The sequence below is a fragment of the Mobula birostris genome, chromosome 10 (assembly GCF_030028105.1).
Source record: "Mobula birostris isolate sMobBir1 chromosome 10, sMobBir1.hap1, whole genome shotgun sequence".
Taxonomy (NCBI): domain Eukaryota; kingdom Metazoa; phylum Chordata; class Chondrichthyes; order Myliobatiformes; family Myliobatidae; genus Mobula; species Mobula birostris.
Genome location: NC_092379.1, coordinates 125,165,212 through 125,183,931, shown reverse-complemented (window position 1 = coordinate 125,183,931; position 18,720 = coordinate 125,165,212). Strand labels below are relative to the sequence as shown.

Genomic DNA, 18,720 nt, shown 5'->3' with positions numbered 1-18,720 from the left:
TGAGGAGATTCACCAGGATGTTGCCTGGGATGGAGCACTTTTCTTATAAGGGGAGACTGAGGAATCTGTTCTCCCTGGAGGGAAGAAGAGAGAGAGAGCATGACTGAAGTATATAAAATTCTATGGGGTATACATAGAGTAAACTGCAGAACACCTTTCCCCATATCAGAGGTAGATAAAACTAGAAAATGTAGACTCAGGGCAGAGGGAAAGAGATTTAGTGGATAAATAAGAGACATCCTTATCACCCAGAGACTATTCTACTGTTTCAAACTTTACTTCTGTTTCTTCCTTGGGTTTCCATTAAGTTTCACAGGTTACAATAACAGCAGAATACTAAAACTGTGAAGGGCCGCTGTCCATCACAGTTCTCCTGTGCCTCTTATCATCATCAACTTTGTGGATCTGCCTCCTCAGTCCAGGAACTAACTTATTGCAACCAAGGACATCTGATTTTACATGAGCTGGAATTTGGGGAGTAGTTCAATTTCACTGAAATGCAGCCTGGACCTTAAAATGAGGCTGTTTAGTTGCTGTTAGAATGGGCACCTCACACATTCAGCACGCTACGCAGAAGTTAAAATCTACCTGAGTATTAACAATCTTTCAGTCATATATCTACTGAAAAGGATAGTCACTTAAATGACAAATATTAATTGGTAGCTGATAAGTCTGTGATATTAATAGTTAATAATAGTAGTGTTGAATAAGAGACAGTTACCAAGTATCACACATCAATGTTGCTGGTGAACACAGCAGGCCAGGCAGCACCTCTAGGAAGAGGTACAGTCGATGTTTTGGGCCGAGACTCTTCGTCAGGACTAACTGAAAGAAGAGATAGTAAGAGATTTGAAAGTGGGAGGGGGAGGGGGAGATCCAAAATGATAGGAGAAGACAGGAGGGGGAGGGATGGGGCCAAGATCTGGACACTTGGTTGGCAGGTGTTTCGCTGAACACCTATGCTCTGTCCGCCAGAGAAAGCAGGATCTCCCAGTGGCCACACATTCTAATTCCACATCCCATTCCCATTCTGATAGATCTGTCCACGGCCTCCTCTACTGTAAAGATGAAGCCACACTCAGGTTGGAGGAACAACACCTTATATTCAGTCCAGGTAGCCTCCAACCTGATGGCATGAACATTGACTTCTCAAACTTCCGTTAATGTCCCACCTCCCCCTCGTACCCCATCCGTTATTTATTTATATACACACATTCTTTTTTTCTCTCTCTCCTTTTTCTTCCTCTGTCCATCTCACTATACTCCTTGCCCATCCTCTGGGTTTTTTCCCCTCCTTCCCCTTTTCTTTCTCCCTGGGCATCCTGCCCCATGATCCTCTCATGTCCCTTTTGTCAATCACCTGTCCAGCTCTTGGCTGCATCCCTCCCCCTCCTGTCTTCTCCTATCATTTTGGATCTCCCTCTCCCCCTCCAACTTTCAAATCTCTTACTAGCTCTTCTTTCAGTTAGTCCTGACGAAAGGTCTCGGTCCGAAACATTGACTGTACCTCTTCCTAGAGATGCTGCCTGGCCTGCTGCATTCACCAGCAACTTTGTTGTGTGTTGCTTGAATTTCCAGCATCTGCAGAATTCCTCGTGTTTACAGTTACCAAGTATGTTTCATTTCTAAATATTTTCTGAATGAGGAAATGAAACCATCTGTGAGTGTCTTTCTGTGGTAATTTTCATCTTCCCGTCTCTCATTTGGCCAGTTGCTTACTTCTCAAGTTCAATGCAAAAGATAAGAGAAATTGGAAGTTCTCAATCTCCACTGCTCTGGAAGATCTCAATCTAAGTTTTGCATTAACTCGTTGCCCTCCTTTTCAACTATTCAAATCGTGAGTAAATGGCTTCACTAAAAAGCTGTCACTTTAATACAGATTTAAAATAAATTATTTAGAACAATTAGCTTTGATAATTGATCATCTTTTTCTCTGAAAAAATGCACTTTATAGGACTGGTGCTGGAGCTCAATGAGAGACAGTTCAGAGTGGGAATAGGAGAGAGAATTATAGTGATAGACAATTCATCTTCAGAGTCAACTTTGTGGAATGAATGGAGATTATTTCACTGAGCTGTCACCCAATCTGCGCTAGGTTTCTAGCATGGAGACCACAAAGCAATCTATCCTGTTCCATACCCATGAATGTAATGCTCTAAAATGAAATTTTGCTTCACCTGCAAGGAACATTTTGGGCTGCTGGATGATGGCAAACAGGATGTTAAAGGGCATGAGAAGGAAAGGGTTTGGTGGCTCTGGGCCTGGACATACCGGAGTTTAGAAAAATGATTGGGATCCCACTGAAACCTACCTAATATTTAAAGACCTGGAGTGGACATGGAAAAAATGTTTCCAGTAGTCAAGAGAGTCTAGGACCAGAGGGCACAGCCTCATAATAGAAAGGCATCCATTTAGAAGAGATGAGGGGAATTTCTTTAGCCAGCAGGTGGTGAACACATGGAATTCATTGCCACAGACGGCTGTGGAGGCCAAGTCGAGTATATTTAAAGCGCAGGGTGATAGCTATTTAATTAATAAAGGAGTCAAAGGTTATGAGGAGACAGGTAAATGGGGTTGAGAGGGTAAATAAATTGATATTGGAAGAAAAGGAAGAATGATGAAAATATCATGGAAGGACAGAGTAACAAATGGGGAAGTATTGCGACAAGCCAGAATAAGAAGAGAGCTGATATCATCAATCAGGAAATGGCAGCTGGAATTACTGGGACACGCACTGAGGAAAGAGAAGCTGGAACATCTTGCAGTGACAGGGAAAACTGATGGAAGAAAAAGTTGCAGTCAGCAGCGCGACACTCATGATGGGTTGGATGGGCAAAAATTTTTAAGAGCTTATTAGAACTCAGATTAAAGGCAGATGGAAGACCATGATCCCTATGTCATATGACATGGCACATAATGATGATGTTAATCAAATGGCAGAGGAGAATGGCCTAATTCTGCTCCTTTCTCTTATGGTATTGGAGGAAAAGGAAGAATGATCAAAGCATGAGAAAGTAAATGATACCTTCAGAATGCTGAGTAGGAAGGGAAAAATCAATCACATGGTGTCAACACATTGGATATTACTTTAAAATATTGTAGGAGCCACATGTTCTGTGTTGCACATTTATTCTGTTTATACGGTAACTAGTCACATTCCCGGGGATGTAGTAAAAGCAAAGGGAATAAGTTTCGTATTCATGTTTATTTTGCAGCATGGAACCGTGGAGATCATAACTTTGCTCTCCACTTCAAGACTGAATGTTTGCTAATTGCTAATAAAGGATCGAAAAAAGGAATTCTTCCCTTTGGAACAATCATTTCAATGGAGCTCAGGGTGCATCACGCAAGTATAACAACTCCATCTGACGTCGCAGCTGGCAGCAATTGTTTTGTTTTGATTTTGGTTAAGTTTTTTGCTGCTACTAATATGGTTCAGTGCTTATTTAAAATTTAGGACTACTGGATTAAACTAGAAATGAATATGTGTGTTGTAGCCCTGGGGACTTTCATAGTCAATCAAATTTGCAGGGAATGATATCTCATAGATAAAATGAACTAAGTAGCAAAAGATAGGGGAGAAAAAAAGAAACGGTGAAATGAGTTTCTGATAAGGAGGAGGATGGATATGACTTTATTATCTCTGTGACTTGACTCTACTCTCAGAGATAAATTCAGCAAAATTTCAAGCTCTATTTTATTAAAAATTCGTATCATTTATATTATACTCAGAATTTTCCTAGTAAGGTTGATTGAGAACTTAATTTAAGAAGCTACTGAGCACAGAGGTTGAGGTTCTGAAGGGTAGTGTTTTAAGTCCAGCATTATCCATACAAGTTCAGTGTTTTCTCACTAGTTCAGCTGTGCACCAGCCGCAACAAAAGAGCTAGTCTTGTGGGGCAGGACGCACTACGTTGACGTGAGAAGAAGTTGCTATTGTTATCTAAAATTCTCAACAGCTAAATGAGATATATCTTTAAAAAAAATCACAATTTTCAAGCTGGCATACAGTTCTTGGATGTCATATTTTATATATGCATTAATCTTATCTTACATACATTTTTGTACTGTACAGTGCTTTACTGTCCTTTTTATATTTCAAAGTTAACAATAACCAAACAAACATTTTTTTGGGAGTTCAAAATTAACACTGATACAGTACGTAAGAACATTGCATGGCTGTGTGTTACACTAAAAATTGTATTGAGTATTTTGGGACTATCAAACAGATGAACAGTAATGGAGTGTGTAAGATATTGGATGGGATGCTATAAATACATTGTAAATGCACAATCAGTACGTATCTGACCAAAAGTGGATTATATTATGTACAGAGTTACATACAGTAATATTGAAAATTAATTAACAGAATTAATCTTCTTAGGTTCTTCAACTTACAAAAAAATCAGAAGACTTCAATGAAGATGCAGTATTAAAGAGAGTCCTTGTTACAATATGAAGCATGCAGTCCAGCATACAGTTCGTTAAAGAAGGGGAAAAATCTCATCTGTTGAAGAGTGTGATGGCCTCCAGATACCTACATGATGTTGGTGTCATAAATATGTAGCAAGAACTGCATCGTACTATAATCTTTCTGTATCAGAGGTCCTCTTCAACTGAGATGAATTGATCTTTTTCTCAATATCGTCCTGCCCCATAACATCAAATCCTCTCAAGAACTTTGTCTAATTACTACGTGTTTCTATTAGATCCCTGAAAATGAAGAGGATCCATTCTTTGGAAAACTCGGTCTTTCCTTGTTTTGCTCAAAGGAAAGTTAAAGACAAGAGTCTGGGAGTAAACTACTAAGCAGGGAACCTGCTCATTAAATGAAAGTTATTTCATTATCTTTGATCATGTTGCAAAGTTTTTTCTATCCTTATGAAATCAGGCACTTGTTAAAAAGGCTGCTCGATTGGTAAAGACAGTGGAGAGTCTCTGCTGCTGTCTGTCACTCGGCAACAAAGTTTGATGCATGGAGGGAGTCTGACCATATGCTTCAGACATTCAGGATTTCAAATTCTTCCTCTGATTCGAACATTTTGTCAGCTGGCTCCACAAACTCTGGGAATGACAGAAAATACAAAAGCAAAAAAGTATTAATGCTACAAAGTGAACATGAGTTTTACTTCACAATATATAAAGAATGAAGAGAAAATCCTGAAATCTCAATTTTCAGGCTAATAATCAAAAACTATTTGATTCATAGTACCAGGCAATGCAAAATCATGGGATTATTCAACAGCAGTTAAAATGGTAAGGGACAGTAAACTAGAGCAAGGATGACAAAGGACCTCAGCCTGAAACATCGACTGTTTATTCCTGTCTATAGCCTGATCTGTCTAGTTCCTCCAGCATTTTGTGTGCGTTGCACTGGAGAAAGAATTAACCCAATGTAATTTATCAATACCTACTTTTTTAAGCAAGTAATTTTTTTGATACAACAAAATAAGAAACAATTTGCCATTATCTGTTGAAAGGACCACAAAAACCCAAGGAACGTCAAATGGTTCAAGGAATTTGAAGGATGAATCATGGGTAAAACAAGTTGTAAGAGAAAAGTCGAGAGAGAAGAGACATGGAGAAAGAAGCAAAATGTAAAGAAGATTCTGAAGGAGTACAGAATGTTGAGGACCATCTCTTCCAGTCCGTGGTGGAATAGAGTCATATAGTGTGAAACAGGCACCCTGACCCAACTGGACTGTGCCAAGCAAGATATAAGACTATTAAATGTAGGAGCAGAATTAGGCTATTTTCTCTTACAAATTGCTTTCAGTCCATTGGTCCATCAAATCTGCTCTGCCATTTGATCATAGCTGATTTATTTTCCTTCTCAACCCCATTCTTCTGCCTTTTTCTCCATAACCTTTAGATATCCATCTAAGCTAGCCCCACTTTCCCATGTCTGGTCTGTATCGGTCTAAACCTTTCCTATCCTTGCAGCTGTCGAAATGCCTTTTAAATCTCATTAATGTACTTGCCTCGACCACTTCCTCTGGTAGCTCATTCCATATACGGACCACTCTCTGTTTGAAAAAGTTGCCCCTCTGGTACCTATTAAATTTCACCTTAAAACTATTCCGTCTAGTTCTTGATTCTCAATCCCTGGAAAAAATACTGTATGTATTCACTTCATCTACACTCATGATTTTATACACTAGAAATAATAACAGATAGGAAGGAAAGAGAGCAGTGTGTTTTCTTTGAAAGAAATCCTGGGAAGAAGCCTGAGCTGATGTGGAATTAGTCCATTGTGAGAGGGGAGGTTGCTGTTGACAAGAGCAAATGACTGAACAGGAACTGGGTGAATGTCATACCGGGCAGAATGTAGGACAGGACATAGCTTTGGCACAGAATGTTGCTAGGGAGTGCAGTAGAAAATACATATTAGATATGATGTTTTTAAATGACAACTGGCTTATTAGATCATAAGACATAGAAGCAGAATTAGGCCACTCAGCCCATTAAGTTTACTCTGCCATTTGCTCATGAAGTGGGATAAATTAAATAATAAATGTCCTTGCAGAGGCCTCACCTGCACCTGTGGTCTGTACTTCAGGTTTGGTTGCAGGAATGAATGGGGGCCAATGAGCTGGATGCTTCTCGACCAGTTCAAACATCCGGAAACTTTGCGTCTTCAGAATTTCCTATCAATTTGACATTCACATCATTAGGCACAAACTACAGAAAGTCTTCATTTTATAATATAGACTAGGGAGATAATCCACAACTGCAGCTCAGCATGCAGATTTTGTCTCGGTTCTGAATCAGAACCAGGGAAAGCTGGTAACGGTAAAATCCTTCTCTTGTCTGTTCAGAGTTCAAGGGACGAGGAGTCCACGGTATACACACAATTTATTTGGCTGTGAGGCCAGTCTCAGAAAATGCCACTGTTGATGACACCAACAAGTATTATATGTGACTCTTTCCTAAGAATCCTTTCTTAAGTGCCAAACCTCCTTCTGTAAAAGACAACTTGTTTAGGTGGGAGCAAAGAACAAAATAAATACCTACAAGTGCATGTTATATTTGTGGAAGAAGAGCGATGGTTTTCAATGACCAAAAAGATTGTGCTGCCTTTAATGTCAGGTGTTACCACTATATTTTTCCAGACAGCAAGATGAGCTTAGAAAATGAGAAGGTGAAAAGAAACCGATCTCAAACTGAAAACGGACAGCAGGAGTTAAAGGTGGCTGCTCACCACTGCTTTCTACAGTCTTATAGAGATGGAAAATAAATACTAGCCTTGCTCTAAAAAGAGAATAAATAATTATTTAAAATATGTATAACTGAAAAACAATAATTTCATACCTTCTGTACAGAATTACACCAATTTTCAAAATCCCTTTCAGTGTTGCAAAAAAATCCCTGTAATAAGAAGCATATGTCAAGGAAAATAGTGACAGCATCATGTATACACATACATACATGTATACGCAATCATATACTGTACAAGGCATCATGGTCTAAACATCTAACTTATATATTTTAAATAGTGTACTTTGACAGCTGTAGATTTAAAATATGCAATTAAAAGTTAGCAAACTGAATTGCGTGGATGAAAGTGCAGCCTATCATGCTGACAGATACAAGAAGCTGACAGTTTAATCTTCATTTTCAGTATTATTGCCAATGTCCCCTCCTCATACATTTTACACCTAAAGCAGTTTTCCTTAAGCTCACTTGGTGTTGTTAACAAACTCATTCTCTACTGGAAGTGAGGAATTAAAAAGACGAGGAAACCCTAAGCTGATGCTCCTAGTATTTGCCTCAGGAGGTGTAAGGAGAGTCTTTATTTTGAAGAGTCAATTGAGTCAATTTGTTTTCCCTGCTTTCCCCAAACAGATGAAATCTGTGGCATCACATCACCATCCTAGTCCCCTCATAGCTCAGAACCCCTAACACATAATTTCCTTCGACCCCTAAGGTGATGGTATACTAAGCCTTAAAAGTGAGTCACACTGCTTCTGAAGAAGCCCTTGTACCTCTGATAGTCTGAAAATAATACAAAACTGCACATCTATATGCCTGATTACAGTGTAGTGACTCTCACCCTTTGTAGAGAGGGGATAAGGAGAGTCATGAAGTGAAGTTGAAAATTTTCTGAGAAGACGCCCCTGGAGATATAAATGAGAATGTTTACTGCACTCTGTGAAAGATACTGTAAGTAGTCAATTTTGCATTGCTTGGAAGAAGATGAAGCAACTACCCTGTCTTTGGATAGAACCTGTACCAATAATACACACACAAAATGCTGGAGGAGCTCAGCAGGTCAGGCAGCATCTATGGAAAAAAGTAAACAGTTGACATTTCAGGCCGAGATCCTTCATCAGTCCTGAAGAAAGTCTTGGCCCGAAACGTTGACTGTACTCTTTTCCATAGATGCTGCCTGGCCTGCTGAGTTCCTCCAGCATAGTGTGTGAGTTGCTTTGGATTTCCAGCATCAGCAGACTTTCTCCTGTTTGTACTGCACCAATAATAGCCATCATAAAACTGAAACTCCTTCCATTTGATTCTAGATTTAGATTCAGATTCATTTATCCCACATACATCAAAACATACAGTGCATTGCGTTGTTTACTTTAACAACCAACACAATCTAAAGACATACCGGGGGCAGCCCACAAGTTGCCACACATTCTGGCGCCAGTATAGCGTGCCCACAATGCTGAACAGAACAATACAAGCAGCAACAAAACAAAAGCAAAACAAGTCTTTTTCCTCCCACCCCCACCACACCCACCCACCCATTCACACAAACAGAGAGTCCCGGTACTTGTCAGATAGATAATGAGAAGTTAAGCAATCCTTCTGAATAGATCCTACAATTTCACTGGACAAAATGAAGCAATACATTAGTCTATATTTGGGGATATTGACCCTTGATTACCAAAAAATTTGCACTTATGCTGCTTATTTATTTTTATTTATCTATTGAGATACAGCATGGAATAGGCCCTTCCAGTCCTTCGAGTCACGCCATTCAGCAATTCCCCGGAATTAAGGCTCGTCTCATCATGGGATAACTTTAAATGACCGATTAACCTACCAACTGGTTCATCTTTGGACTGTGGGAGGAAACCCACACGGTCACGGCGAGAACATACAAACTCCTTACAGGCTGCAGCAGGAATTGAACCCAGGTCCCTGGTACTGTAAAGCGTTGTGCTAACCACTACACTACTGTGCTGCCCCTAGACATGGTTAATGGGGAGTGTCTGTTTGGGAAGCGATCACCCATTTTCCATAAATAGAATTTACTTTAATTGCTCTGTGCAATGCAAGGTTAAGCATGGAAGTGAGCTCCTGTGCACGGCACACATGGTACTGTGTAAAACTCTTAGACACAAAAGCTAGGGAGCCTAAGACTTTTGCACTGTAGTCTTATTTGTCACTGCGGAGCAGAGAGTGAGTTTGTAAAAATGGAGGGAGCAGAATATGTTAGAAGTGGTGAGGGAGGAGTATCACGGAAGTGGTGTGGGACAGGTGGCAGAGAAGGAGTGCCAGGGGTGGGGGCTGGCGCAGGTGCAGACACACCCAGCCCTGAGACACCAGGCAGGGTCATTTGATTCCAAACAGTTGGTTTATTGATCATTACAGGAGGTCTCGCTGGTGCTTCCCACTCCCTCGCCTCTCCTTTCCACTTTTCCCCACCATGATTCCCCTCTCCCTGCTCCCTTCCCACTCTCAGTCCACATTAGAGACCCATAACAGAATCAGGTTTGTTCTCAATCACAAACATCAAGTTTTTTTGCAGCAGCAGCAGTACAGCGTAATACATAAAAACTACTACAGTACAGTGCAAACGTCTTAGGCTTTTGCACAGTACTCTACACAGCTGCATAAATTACTCAGTCAGGTGGCATTGATGTATGACCTAGAGAAAAAAGTATTTTTATTCTGTGTTAGGTTATTTGGGGAATGTGCAGGGAAAGAAAGGAGGAAGCAAAATTTGGTGCATGATATTTTAATGCAAGATAAAATCAGTGGGTGACACTTCCAAGCAGATGGTGTGCCATGAATTTAGTAGGATGTAAAACAGTGGCAAACTCGATGTTAATTTATAAAATATCTCAATCTAATGAAAATGAGATACTAGATCAAATTTTACAAATGCCACAGAAACAAGAAACACAATGAGGATCTTGATAAAGTAATTTGGGATAAATCATTCCCACTGGTCAGCATGTTGATAACTGGGATACTTAAGATGATTGTAGGAGAAATATACTGAGATTAAAAATATTTTGACATGGAGGGTTGTTAGAATGCTTCATCCCATCTCAGGAATAATAAGGAAATAAATCATTTTTCTCCTGAGTTTATATGGAAATGGAAGAGAACTAGACTAAGCATCTAGTTGAGAGTGTCCAGTCATATGATACCAAATAACAGCCCTCTGTACCATAATATTCTATGATGCCCTGACCTAACACTGCAATGCAATTCCTGTAATTCGATATCAATTACCCGTGTAAGTCAAGATTCTGGTCAATCTGTTACAACAATCCGTGGCTGGTACAGTAGCCTAGTGGTTCGCGTGATACTATTAAAGTGACATGGCTTCAATTCTGCTGCTGTCTGACCACGTGGGCTTCCTCTGGGTGCCCCGGTTCCCTCCCACATTCCAAAGACATATGGGTTAGTAGGTCACACACATCAAATTTGCTGGTGAATGCAGCAGGCCAGGCAGCACCTCTAGGAAGAGGTACAGTCGACGTTTTGGGCCGAGACCCTTCGTCAGGTCTCGGCCTGAAACATTGACTGTACCTCTTCCCAGAGATGCTGCCTGGCCTGCTGCGTTCACCAGCAAATTTGATGTGTGTTGCTTGAATTTCCAGCATCTGCAGAATTCCTCGTGTTTGGGTTAGTAGGTCAATTGGTTACATGGTGTAATTGAGTGGCTTGTTGGGCTTGTTGATACCATGCTGTAGCTCTAAATAAGATAAATAAAAATTCAGACGTTTACAGGGAAAATAAAACTCTGTCCAGAAATGAAACCCCTTTTCAACCGTAGCTTGTGAATTTTTGCCTAACAATACTCTCTGAAACTTTGAGTGACACATTGTGAGAAATCTCTGTCTTCATGCATGGTGTATCTATGTAGGTTCTTCAGATAATTCTATGCTACTGGCAATCTTTAAGATGTACTATAAAAATTCTATGATTCTAGAATATAAGAAAAGATTGAATCGGTTAGAACTTTATTCCCTAGAACATAAGAAGATTGGGGGAGATTTGACAGAGGTATGAAAAATTATGAGGGGCCTATGCAAGCAGGCTGTTTCCACAGAGGTTGACCTGAGACTACAACTAGAGGTCATGGGTTAAGGGTGAAAGGTGAAATGTTTAAGGAGACCATGAGGGCAGCTTCTTCACTCAGAGGTTGGCGAGGGTGTGGAGCACGCTGCCAGTGGAGGTAGTTTTGATTTGACTGTTTAAGTTGCGAAGTTTGGATAGGTACATGGATGGAAGGGGTTTGGAGGGATATGGACTAGGTGCAAGTCAATGGCACAGGCAGCTTAAATAGTTCAGCATGGACTAGATGGGCTGAAGGGCCTGTTTCTACACTGAAGTTTTCTATGATTCTATGTCATTGACATTAATTTGCTATTTAATAATAGGTTATAATTTTGTCAGTAGATGGTGCTATTGTACTTTCTGAAATAAATTGTATTATTTATTCAAAGATCTGGAGCACTGTCCAGTACCTCACAAAGAATTGTTATTATTTGTCTCTTCCTCTTTAACACTGTGTTTCTGCTTTACTGTCAGAGCTACAAAAGATCTGAAGCTGGAGAATACAAGGAAAAGGAGACACAAGAGGCTGCAATTGCTGGGACAACAAACAAACTGCTGGAGGAAGTTAGTGGGTTCAGACAACATCAGTGGAGGAAAATGATCAGCTGACATTTCAGGTTGAGAAAGAAAGTAGGAGCAGGAGTAGGCCAACAGGCCTCTCAGGCCTGCCCTGCTATTCAATATGATAATGGACTATATATGCTTTCCTCTGCTCCTCTTCTGAGACAGTTCCCAAAAAAACCCCTCAATTTCTTGATCTTTCAAATATTTAAATATCTTCACCTTAGATCTAATCATCTTGCCTCCACCACTTTGGGGCAGAGAATCCCAGAGATTAACTACCTTTGTCAGAAGAAATTTTAATGCAGCTCAGATTTTCATTTTGTAGCATAAATGTTAAGAGTGGTTGAGCCAAAGGTCTTGCTTCATTTGACCCATCCAAGTACTTCTCATGTGACTGATAGAGAAACCCATGTTCCAACTCATTGAGGCCAACCATTTGCATTAAATGTGCAGCACACAAACTAAACAGCACACATGGTGAGTCTGGTCACCATAAGATATAGGAGCAGAACTCAGACATCCCACCTCTCCTAGAAGTTCCGGGAGTCTCCTGCATATTGATAGTGGCTCCCTGACGCCCGGAAATTATATACAATATCCCGGAAATAGACTTTTTTTGAGAGGAAGAGTGAGCATCCTGATTGGTCTCTCTTCATGCTAAGAGTGGTCCCAAGCACTGGGCTGCAAGGAAACAATATGATTTGGCGATATGAAACGATATGAGTCATTTGCACCTTTCCTCATTCCCTGTCACGCCCACTGTTGAATTTTAACGCACGCGAGGTCATCAGTGACCCAAGACGTGCAAAGGAGTGGGGCCATGACCCATTTATGAATGTCCCCAGTGAGTCTTCCATGTCAGCGCGGGAAGAAGATCAATTCCTCGAGCTTGCAAATGACAGTGGGCTGAAAAGTATGTTTGACATAACATCTCTGCCGGCATTCTGGATCAAAGTCAAGGCTGAATATACTGAGATAGCCACGAAAGCACTGAAAACGTTGCTTCCGTTTCCAACATCATATTGCTGTGAAGCGGAGTTTTCTGTAATGAATGCAACGAAAACTAAATTGCGGAATAGACTGGACATAAGGAACCCCCTTCGAGTATCGCTGTCTCCCATCACACCTCGATAGGACCGTGTTGTTTCAGGAAAACAAGCCCAGGGCTCCCACTGATTCAGCGATATTGGTGTGTTGCAATGATTTTATATGTTCATACAAGGAAAATATGCACTGTGTGTTTAATATCCAAACATTACTTAAAATGTTATGATGCTATTGACTTATAAGTGACTTATAATTCAGTGGTCCCCACCCTTTGGGCCGCAAGAATACAGCGGTAGCTGGAACGCACCCAGCACATCTTTAAGAAAAAAGCCGAAACAAATAAGCTAATTAATTAGGTGCCGCCCAGCACGTAAATATCAGTTCAGATCAGAGGCAATTGCCGATTGCGTCGTCTCTGATCTGGGCTGACATTTACGTGCCGGGCGGCACCTAATTAATTACCTTGTTTATTTCAGCTTTTTTCTTAAAGATGTGCTGGGTGCGCTCCGGCTACTGCTGCATGCTTCGCGGCCCGGAGGTTTGGGACCACTATTATAGACTTATCACTACATTCATGCAAGGAAAATACGCGCTGTGTGTTTAATATTAAATTCGTTAGATAAACCCCTTTAGAAACGAAATTGAGTGTATCAGCCACTTGCAAGTGACTTATAGTTGCCAAACTCCCTGTAGACTTGCTTAAAGTTGTAATAGAATAAACATGATAATATAATATAAGTACATATTTAATGTTACATTTGCTGCATATACCCAACTTGGTTTACAAATTAGACAAAATCACTAAACAAAGTATTACATACACCTTTGGAGGTCGATGGGGTGGGTGGATATGGGGTTGCGGGGGGTGGGGTGCTACCTCCCTGAAATGAGTTTTTGCAGGGTGGGATGTCTGAGAACTTGGCTCATTGAGTCTTCTCTGCCAATTCATCATGGCTGACCCAGTTTTCCTCTTAGCCCCAATCTCCTGCCTTCTCCCCATAACTCTTCATGCCCTGACCAATCAAGAATATATTAACCTTTGCCTTAAATATAGATAAAGCTGCCTGTGGCAAAGAACTCCACAGATTCATCACTCTCTGGCTAAAGAAATCTGTCCTCATCTCCATTCTAAAAGGACTCCCCTCTATTCTGAGGCTGTGTCCTCTAGTCTTGGACTCTCCCAACATAGGAAATATCCTCTCCACATCCACTCTCTCAAGGGCTTTCAGCATTCAATAGGTTTCAATGAGGTCACCCTCATTCTTCTGAATTCCAATGAATATAGGTTCATCAAATACTCTTCATATGACAAGCCATTCAATCCTGGAATCATTTTCATGAACCTCCTCATATATGGGATATTTCTGGTTGAAAGAGCAAAGGAAGGATTAGATTGCATCACTCACTAAAGCTACCGAAGGGTCAAGATTTGTAATTTTCATACGACGTGGCGCTCGGTGGCAATGATAGCTATAGTCATCCAGTCTCCCAACATCCTCTGTGTCTACTGCAGGCTGAGTTGTATGGGGGTCCAAATAGATTAATTCATCTCCTATACAGATGGCAAAACATATTTCAGTCATTGGTATTCAGTGTAGCACCATAATAAATAAAATTTATCGAATGTTCAATACAAATCCTCTAAATGAGGATTTCTTATGCATATGCACACATACTGATTATACTAACATCACAGTATTCATTATCATTGTAAAATGGTATATTAAAATCAGTACAATTTATTTGGTACAAATTTCAGACTGGCTATCTGACATGAGCCCAAAACAAACCAACTATATATGACAAGCTCAGGGTATCAGAAAATAGTCCTCAGGTTTATGTGGAATTATGTTGGGCCAGACAGAAGTATTAAAATTATAATACAAACAGAGTAAATAGAGAGAAACTCTTCTCTTCAGCAAAAATGCCAAGAAGCAGGGGACAGAGGATGAAGGTAATTGACAAAAAGAACCAAAATAGGATGCTTTTTTACAAAAAAACAGAGTGGTTAGGTCCGGAATGAGCTGCAAGGGCAGTAGTCGAGGAAGATTCAATTCTAGCAGTCAGTAGGGAACGGGACAAGTTTTTGAAAGGACAGAACTTGTAGGGTGGAGGGTGAATGTTCCCAGCTGGTCAGATCTAACATACAGCCATTATGGGCCATTATAGGTTAGCAGCTTCCTTCTATGAGGGAACCATTTCATGAACTCTTCATTACTTCTTCAAAATTACAGCACTGTTCAGTGTTATCCATTGGCATATTAAAGTCTGCAGAGGAGCATTTGATGGGCAATCCCTTTAATGAGAAGTTTATGAAGAGCCTTCACTATGGCTTTGTCATGACTCCAGCCTTACAGCCTGATTCTGAAAGCCATCATTGCTTCACCACCCGATCTGGAGCTAATGAGTGAGCAACAGGCCGTATACAAAGTGGCAGGTAGAAATAGCACCCACTGTACTGGGAGACTGGCTCTGGGGTTGTCCTGGTCCTGGCCCCTCTCTCCTTGACAACAAAGGGAAGGCTGAGGCAGATGTGGAGATCAAAGAGAAAACAATCAGTATTTTTAGTATTTCTACCATCCGTGCGTAAAATGTACTTCAGTGAACTAGCAGAATTTAGTGATTGCAATGCTAAAATGTATCATAAACAACAGTTTGGATGATGAAGTAAGTTTATAACTTACAAGGTAGGGTTTCAGAAGAAAGGATTGCTTGAATGTGCAAAAATACGTGGAAGGTTAAGATAGTCAAAATCAGAATCACCAAGCACTAAATCATCTTTCTGGGTAATGAAGCAGGTTTGTTAAATGACCTTTGAGTAACAGTTCCCCTTGGGTGCACGTGGTGCAGAAAAACATTGTTTCGTTCAGTTGGGTATATGTGCAGTCAGATGTCAATAAGCCTCAACTTGAACTTGAAAGTTGCAGTCATAATACGCCAGGGTTTCATAATCAGTTTGAGAGGGAGAAATCTGTGTAACAAATCATCCGTGTTTATGTTAAATAAAGGGAATTACAATGGAATGAGACAGATTATGCTTAAATGGACGGGGTTGAAAGATCAGTGGATAAGCTGTGGCAGACATTTAAGAAAGAAATTAAGGTACTCGGCAATAATACAAGTCAGTTAGAAGGAGATCTGCCTAATTGATTAGCCATTGTTTGTTCATCCATCTCCTCGTTCTATGGGAAGGACAAACCAACAGCAAGTAGAAAGGGAGAATCTAAAGTTGTGTGGGAAAACACATAAAGCAGTAACACATAGGGCCAGAAACATCATGAACAATCCCACACATCACTGTTTGTCCCACTTCCATGAGGGACGAGGCTACACTGCATCCATGCCAGGACCACCAGACCCAAAAACATGTACTTTCCCCAGGCAGTAAGGACGATCAACACCTCCACTCACTAACCCCACCACTACATCATTAGTTCCTGGAAGTCACCTTATGTACAGTCTATTGTCACCTTATGGACATACAATCAATGTATATAAGCTATTGTATATATCTTTATTGTGTTCTTTATCTTTTATGTTGCATTGGATCTGGAATAACAATAATGTTGTTCTCCTTTACATCTGTGTACAGAAAATGACATTAAACAATCTTGAATCTTAAAAAATAAACAGAAGTTCCAAAGAGTGGGATAATTTCAGAATCTAGCCTAAGAAAAATCAGCTGAAGAGAGAAAAAGTACTTTTGAGAGCAACCAAGAAGGAAATATAAAAACAGATCATAGAAGTTTCTTCAGGCATTTAAAAAGGAAGATAGAGGTCCAACTGAATATTGGTCTGCTGGAGAATTAATTTCAGGAAATAACTATTGGGAACAAGGAAATAGCAGAAGAGACAAAATGATATTTTACATCAGCCTTAATGGTAAAAGATACCATGATCATGTCATTAGTACTGAATAATGCTGGGCAAGAGCTAAGTATCATCATTATAACAAGAAAATTGGAATTCAACCAGGAGGCTGAAAGGCCAAAAGATTTCCTGGCCCAGGTGGCTTGCATCCTCAAATCCTGAAATAAGTGAGGTAGTGGATAACAAGTTATTGGAGTTTTATTGTCATTAGTTGGATAAAGAATGCAGAATTCTGCAGAATAAAAAGAGTTAGAAGTTCTTGTGCATGAAACTCAGAAAACTGGCATACAATTGCTAAATGAAAATGTTCCTTTTTATAAGGGGTTGGGGTATAAAAGCACAGAAATCTTACTGCAACTGTACAAGATCAGCAATTTCAGGAAAATGTTATTTCATTTTAGGTAACACACACAAAATGCTGGAGGAACTCAGCAAGTCAGGCAGCCTCTATTCAAGGAAATAAACAGTCAAAGTTTCAGACCAAGACCATTCACCAGGACTTCAGCATCGGGAGTGTGTTGCTCAAGAGTTTCAGGATCTGCAGAATCTCTATTGTTTCTTACCTCACTGTAGGTAGTCTAGATGAGGTTCACGAGGATGATAGCAGGCAGATGGTGCTGGTGATATATGCTGGTGTTCTGCAGACAGCTAACAAAACTGAAAACTATTCCACTAAGTATGCTTTTTCCGGACTACAATCACTGCATTCCGCAGACTGTAGTTTCCCTTTGGGAGTTGTTCTTTTGAAATGTCAGGACAATCTGACATTTTTGCAGTATCCTGAAGGGTACAGTGAACCGGGCTCTCCAGAATCCACCACTTCAATCCAACCCAAAGTTCGCTCCAGCAATGGCAGTGGCGGCTATTGCTGGAGTAAACTTCGGGTTGGATTGAAGTGGTGGATTGAAAAACAAACTGATGCTTAGCCAATTTAAGCACTGAGCCAGAGTTAAAAAATTAAGGCATTGGGGCTGAGGAGAAAGGACTCCTTGAGGTTTTACTCGCCTCAGTGCTGAACTGACTTTGCAGCTGTGGTCTGCACCCATCAGGCTCCTATGCTGCCTCAGTGGTGAGCTGACTCCATGGCTGTGGACTCTGTGGTTCACGTTCTGTGTATCACTGGTCGACTTTTCTCATTGTTTTCATGCATTGTTCTTTTTTTCACACATTGAATGTTTGACGGTCTTTGTTATGTGGGGTTTTTCATGCATTCTACCGTGTTTCTTTGTTTTGTGACTGCCTGCAAGCAGATGAATCTCAAGATCATACATGGTATACAGACCTTGACAATAAATATACTTTGAACTTTGGAAAGATGAAGCTGGGAAAGGATGTACCCTACACATTGGTGTTTGGAAGAATGAGAGACAACTCGATTGAAACTTTTAAAATTTTTAGGGAACTGAGCACAGTAAACACTGAGATGATAATTCCTTTTCAGGACTAATCCAGAAAGAAAGGGCATAGTCTGAGAATGAGGAAATATCCAATTAGGATGGTGATGAGGAAGAATTTTCTCTCTCAGGGTTCAGTCATTGGAAGAATGTTGTATCAGCCACGATCCTACTGTATGGTTCAAGGAGCTGAAAGTCTGCTCCTGTCCCTACTACTTACTGCTTGGTCTCAAGGTCCAAAGAGAAAACCAAACTTAGAATTTACTACAATAGGAAAAAAATAGCTCAGCACAGTAGCAAAGCAAATAGCATCGCGCTACAACAGCACCAGTGACCCGGGTTCAATTGCACAGCTGTCTGCTGGAAGTTTGTATGTTCTCCCTGTCACTGTATGTGTTTCCGAGGTGGGCCCTTCCTCGCGCATTCCAATTGGGTGTAATTGGGCAGCACAGGCTCACTGGGGCAGAAGGCCCTGTTACCTTGCTGAAACTCTAAATAAAAAAATAAATTATTGCTGTTAAAAGAGAGAATCAAGATGAAAAAT

The 18,720-nt window shown here is 40.5% G+C and overlaps 1 protein-coding gene across 1 annotated transcript in view; it reads right to left on the bottom strand.

Annotated features, from left to right (window-relative positions):
* Positions 1-4,006: 4,006 nt before the first annotated feature.
* Positions 4,007-18,720, bottom strand: part of atg4a (autophagy related 4A, cysteine peptidase) — a 57,322-nt gene continuing 42,608 nt past the window's right edge. Inside the window, exons 10-13 of the mRNA XM_072270930.1 lie at positions 14,319-14,464; positions 7,312-7,368; positions 6,536-6,647; positions 4,007-5,064 (exon numbers count right to left, since the gene is read on the bottom strand). Of these exons, the coding sequence (XP_072127031.1) occupies positions 5,000-5,064; positions 6,536-6,647; positions 7,312-7,368; positions 14,319-14,464 (380 nt within the window). The 3' untranslated portion in view covers positions 4,007-4,999. The remainder of the gene's footprint in view (positions 5,065-6,535; positions 6,648-7,311; positions 7,369-14,318; positions 14,465-18,720) is intronic.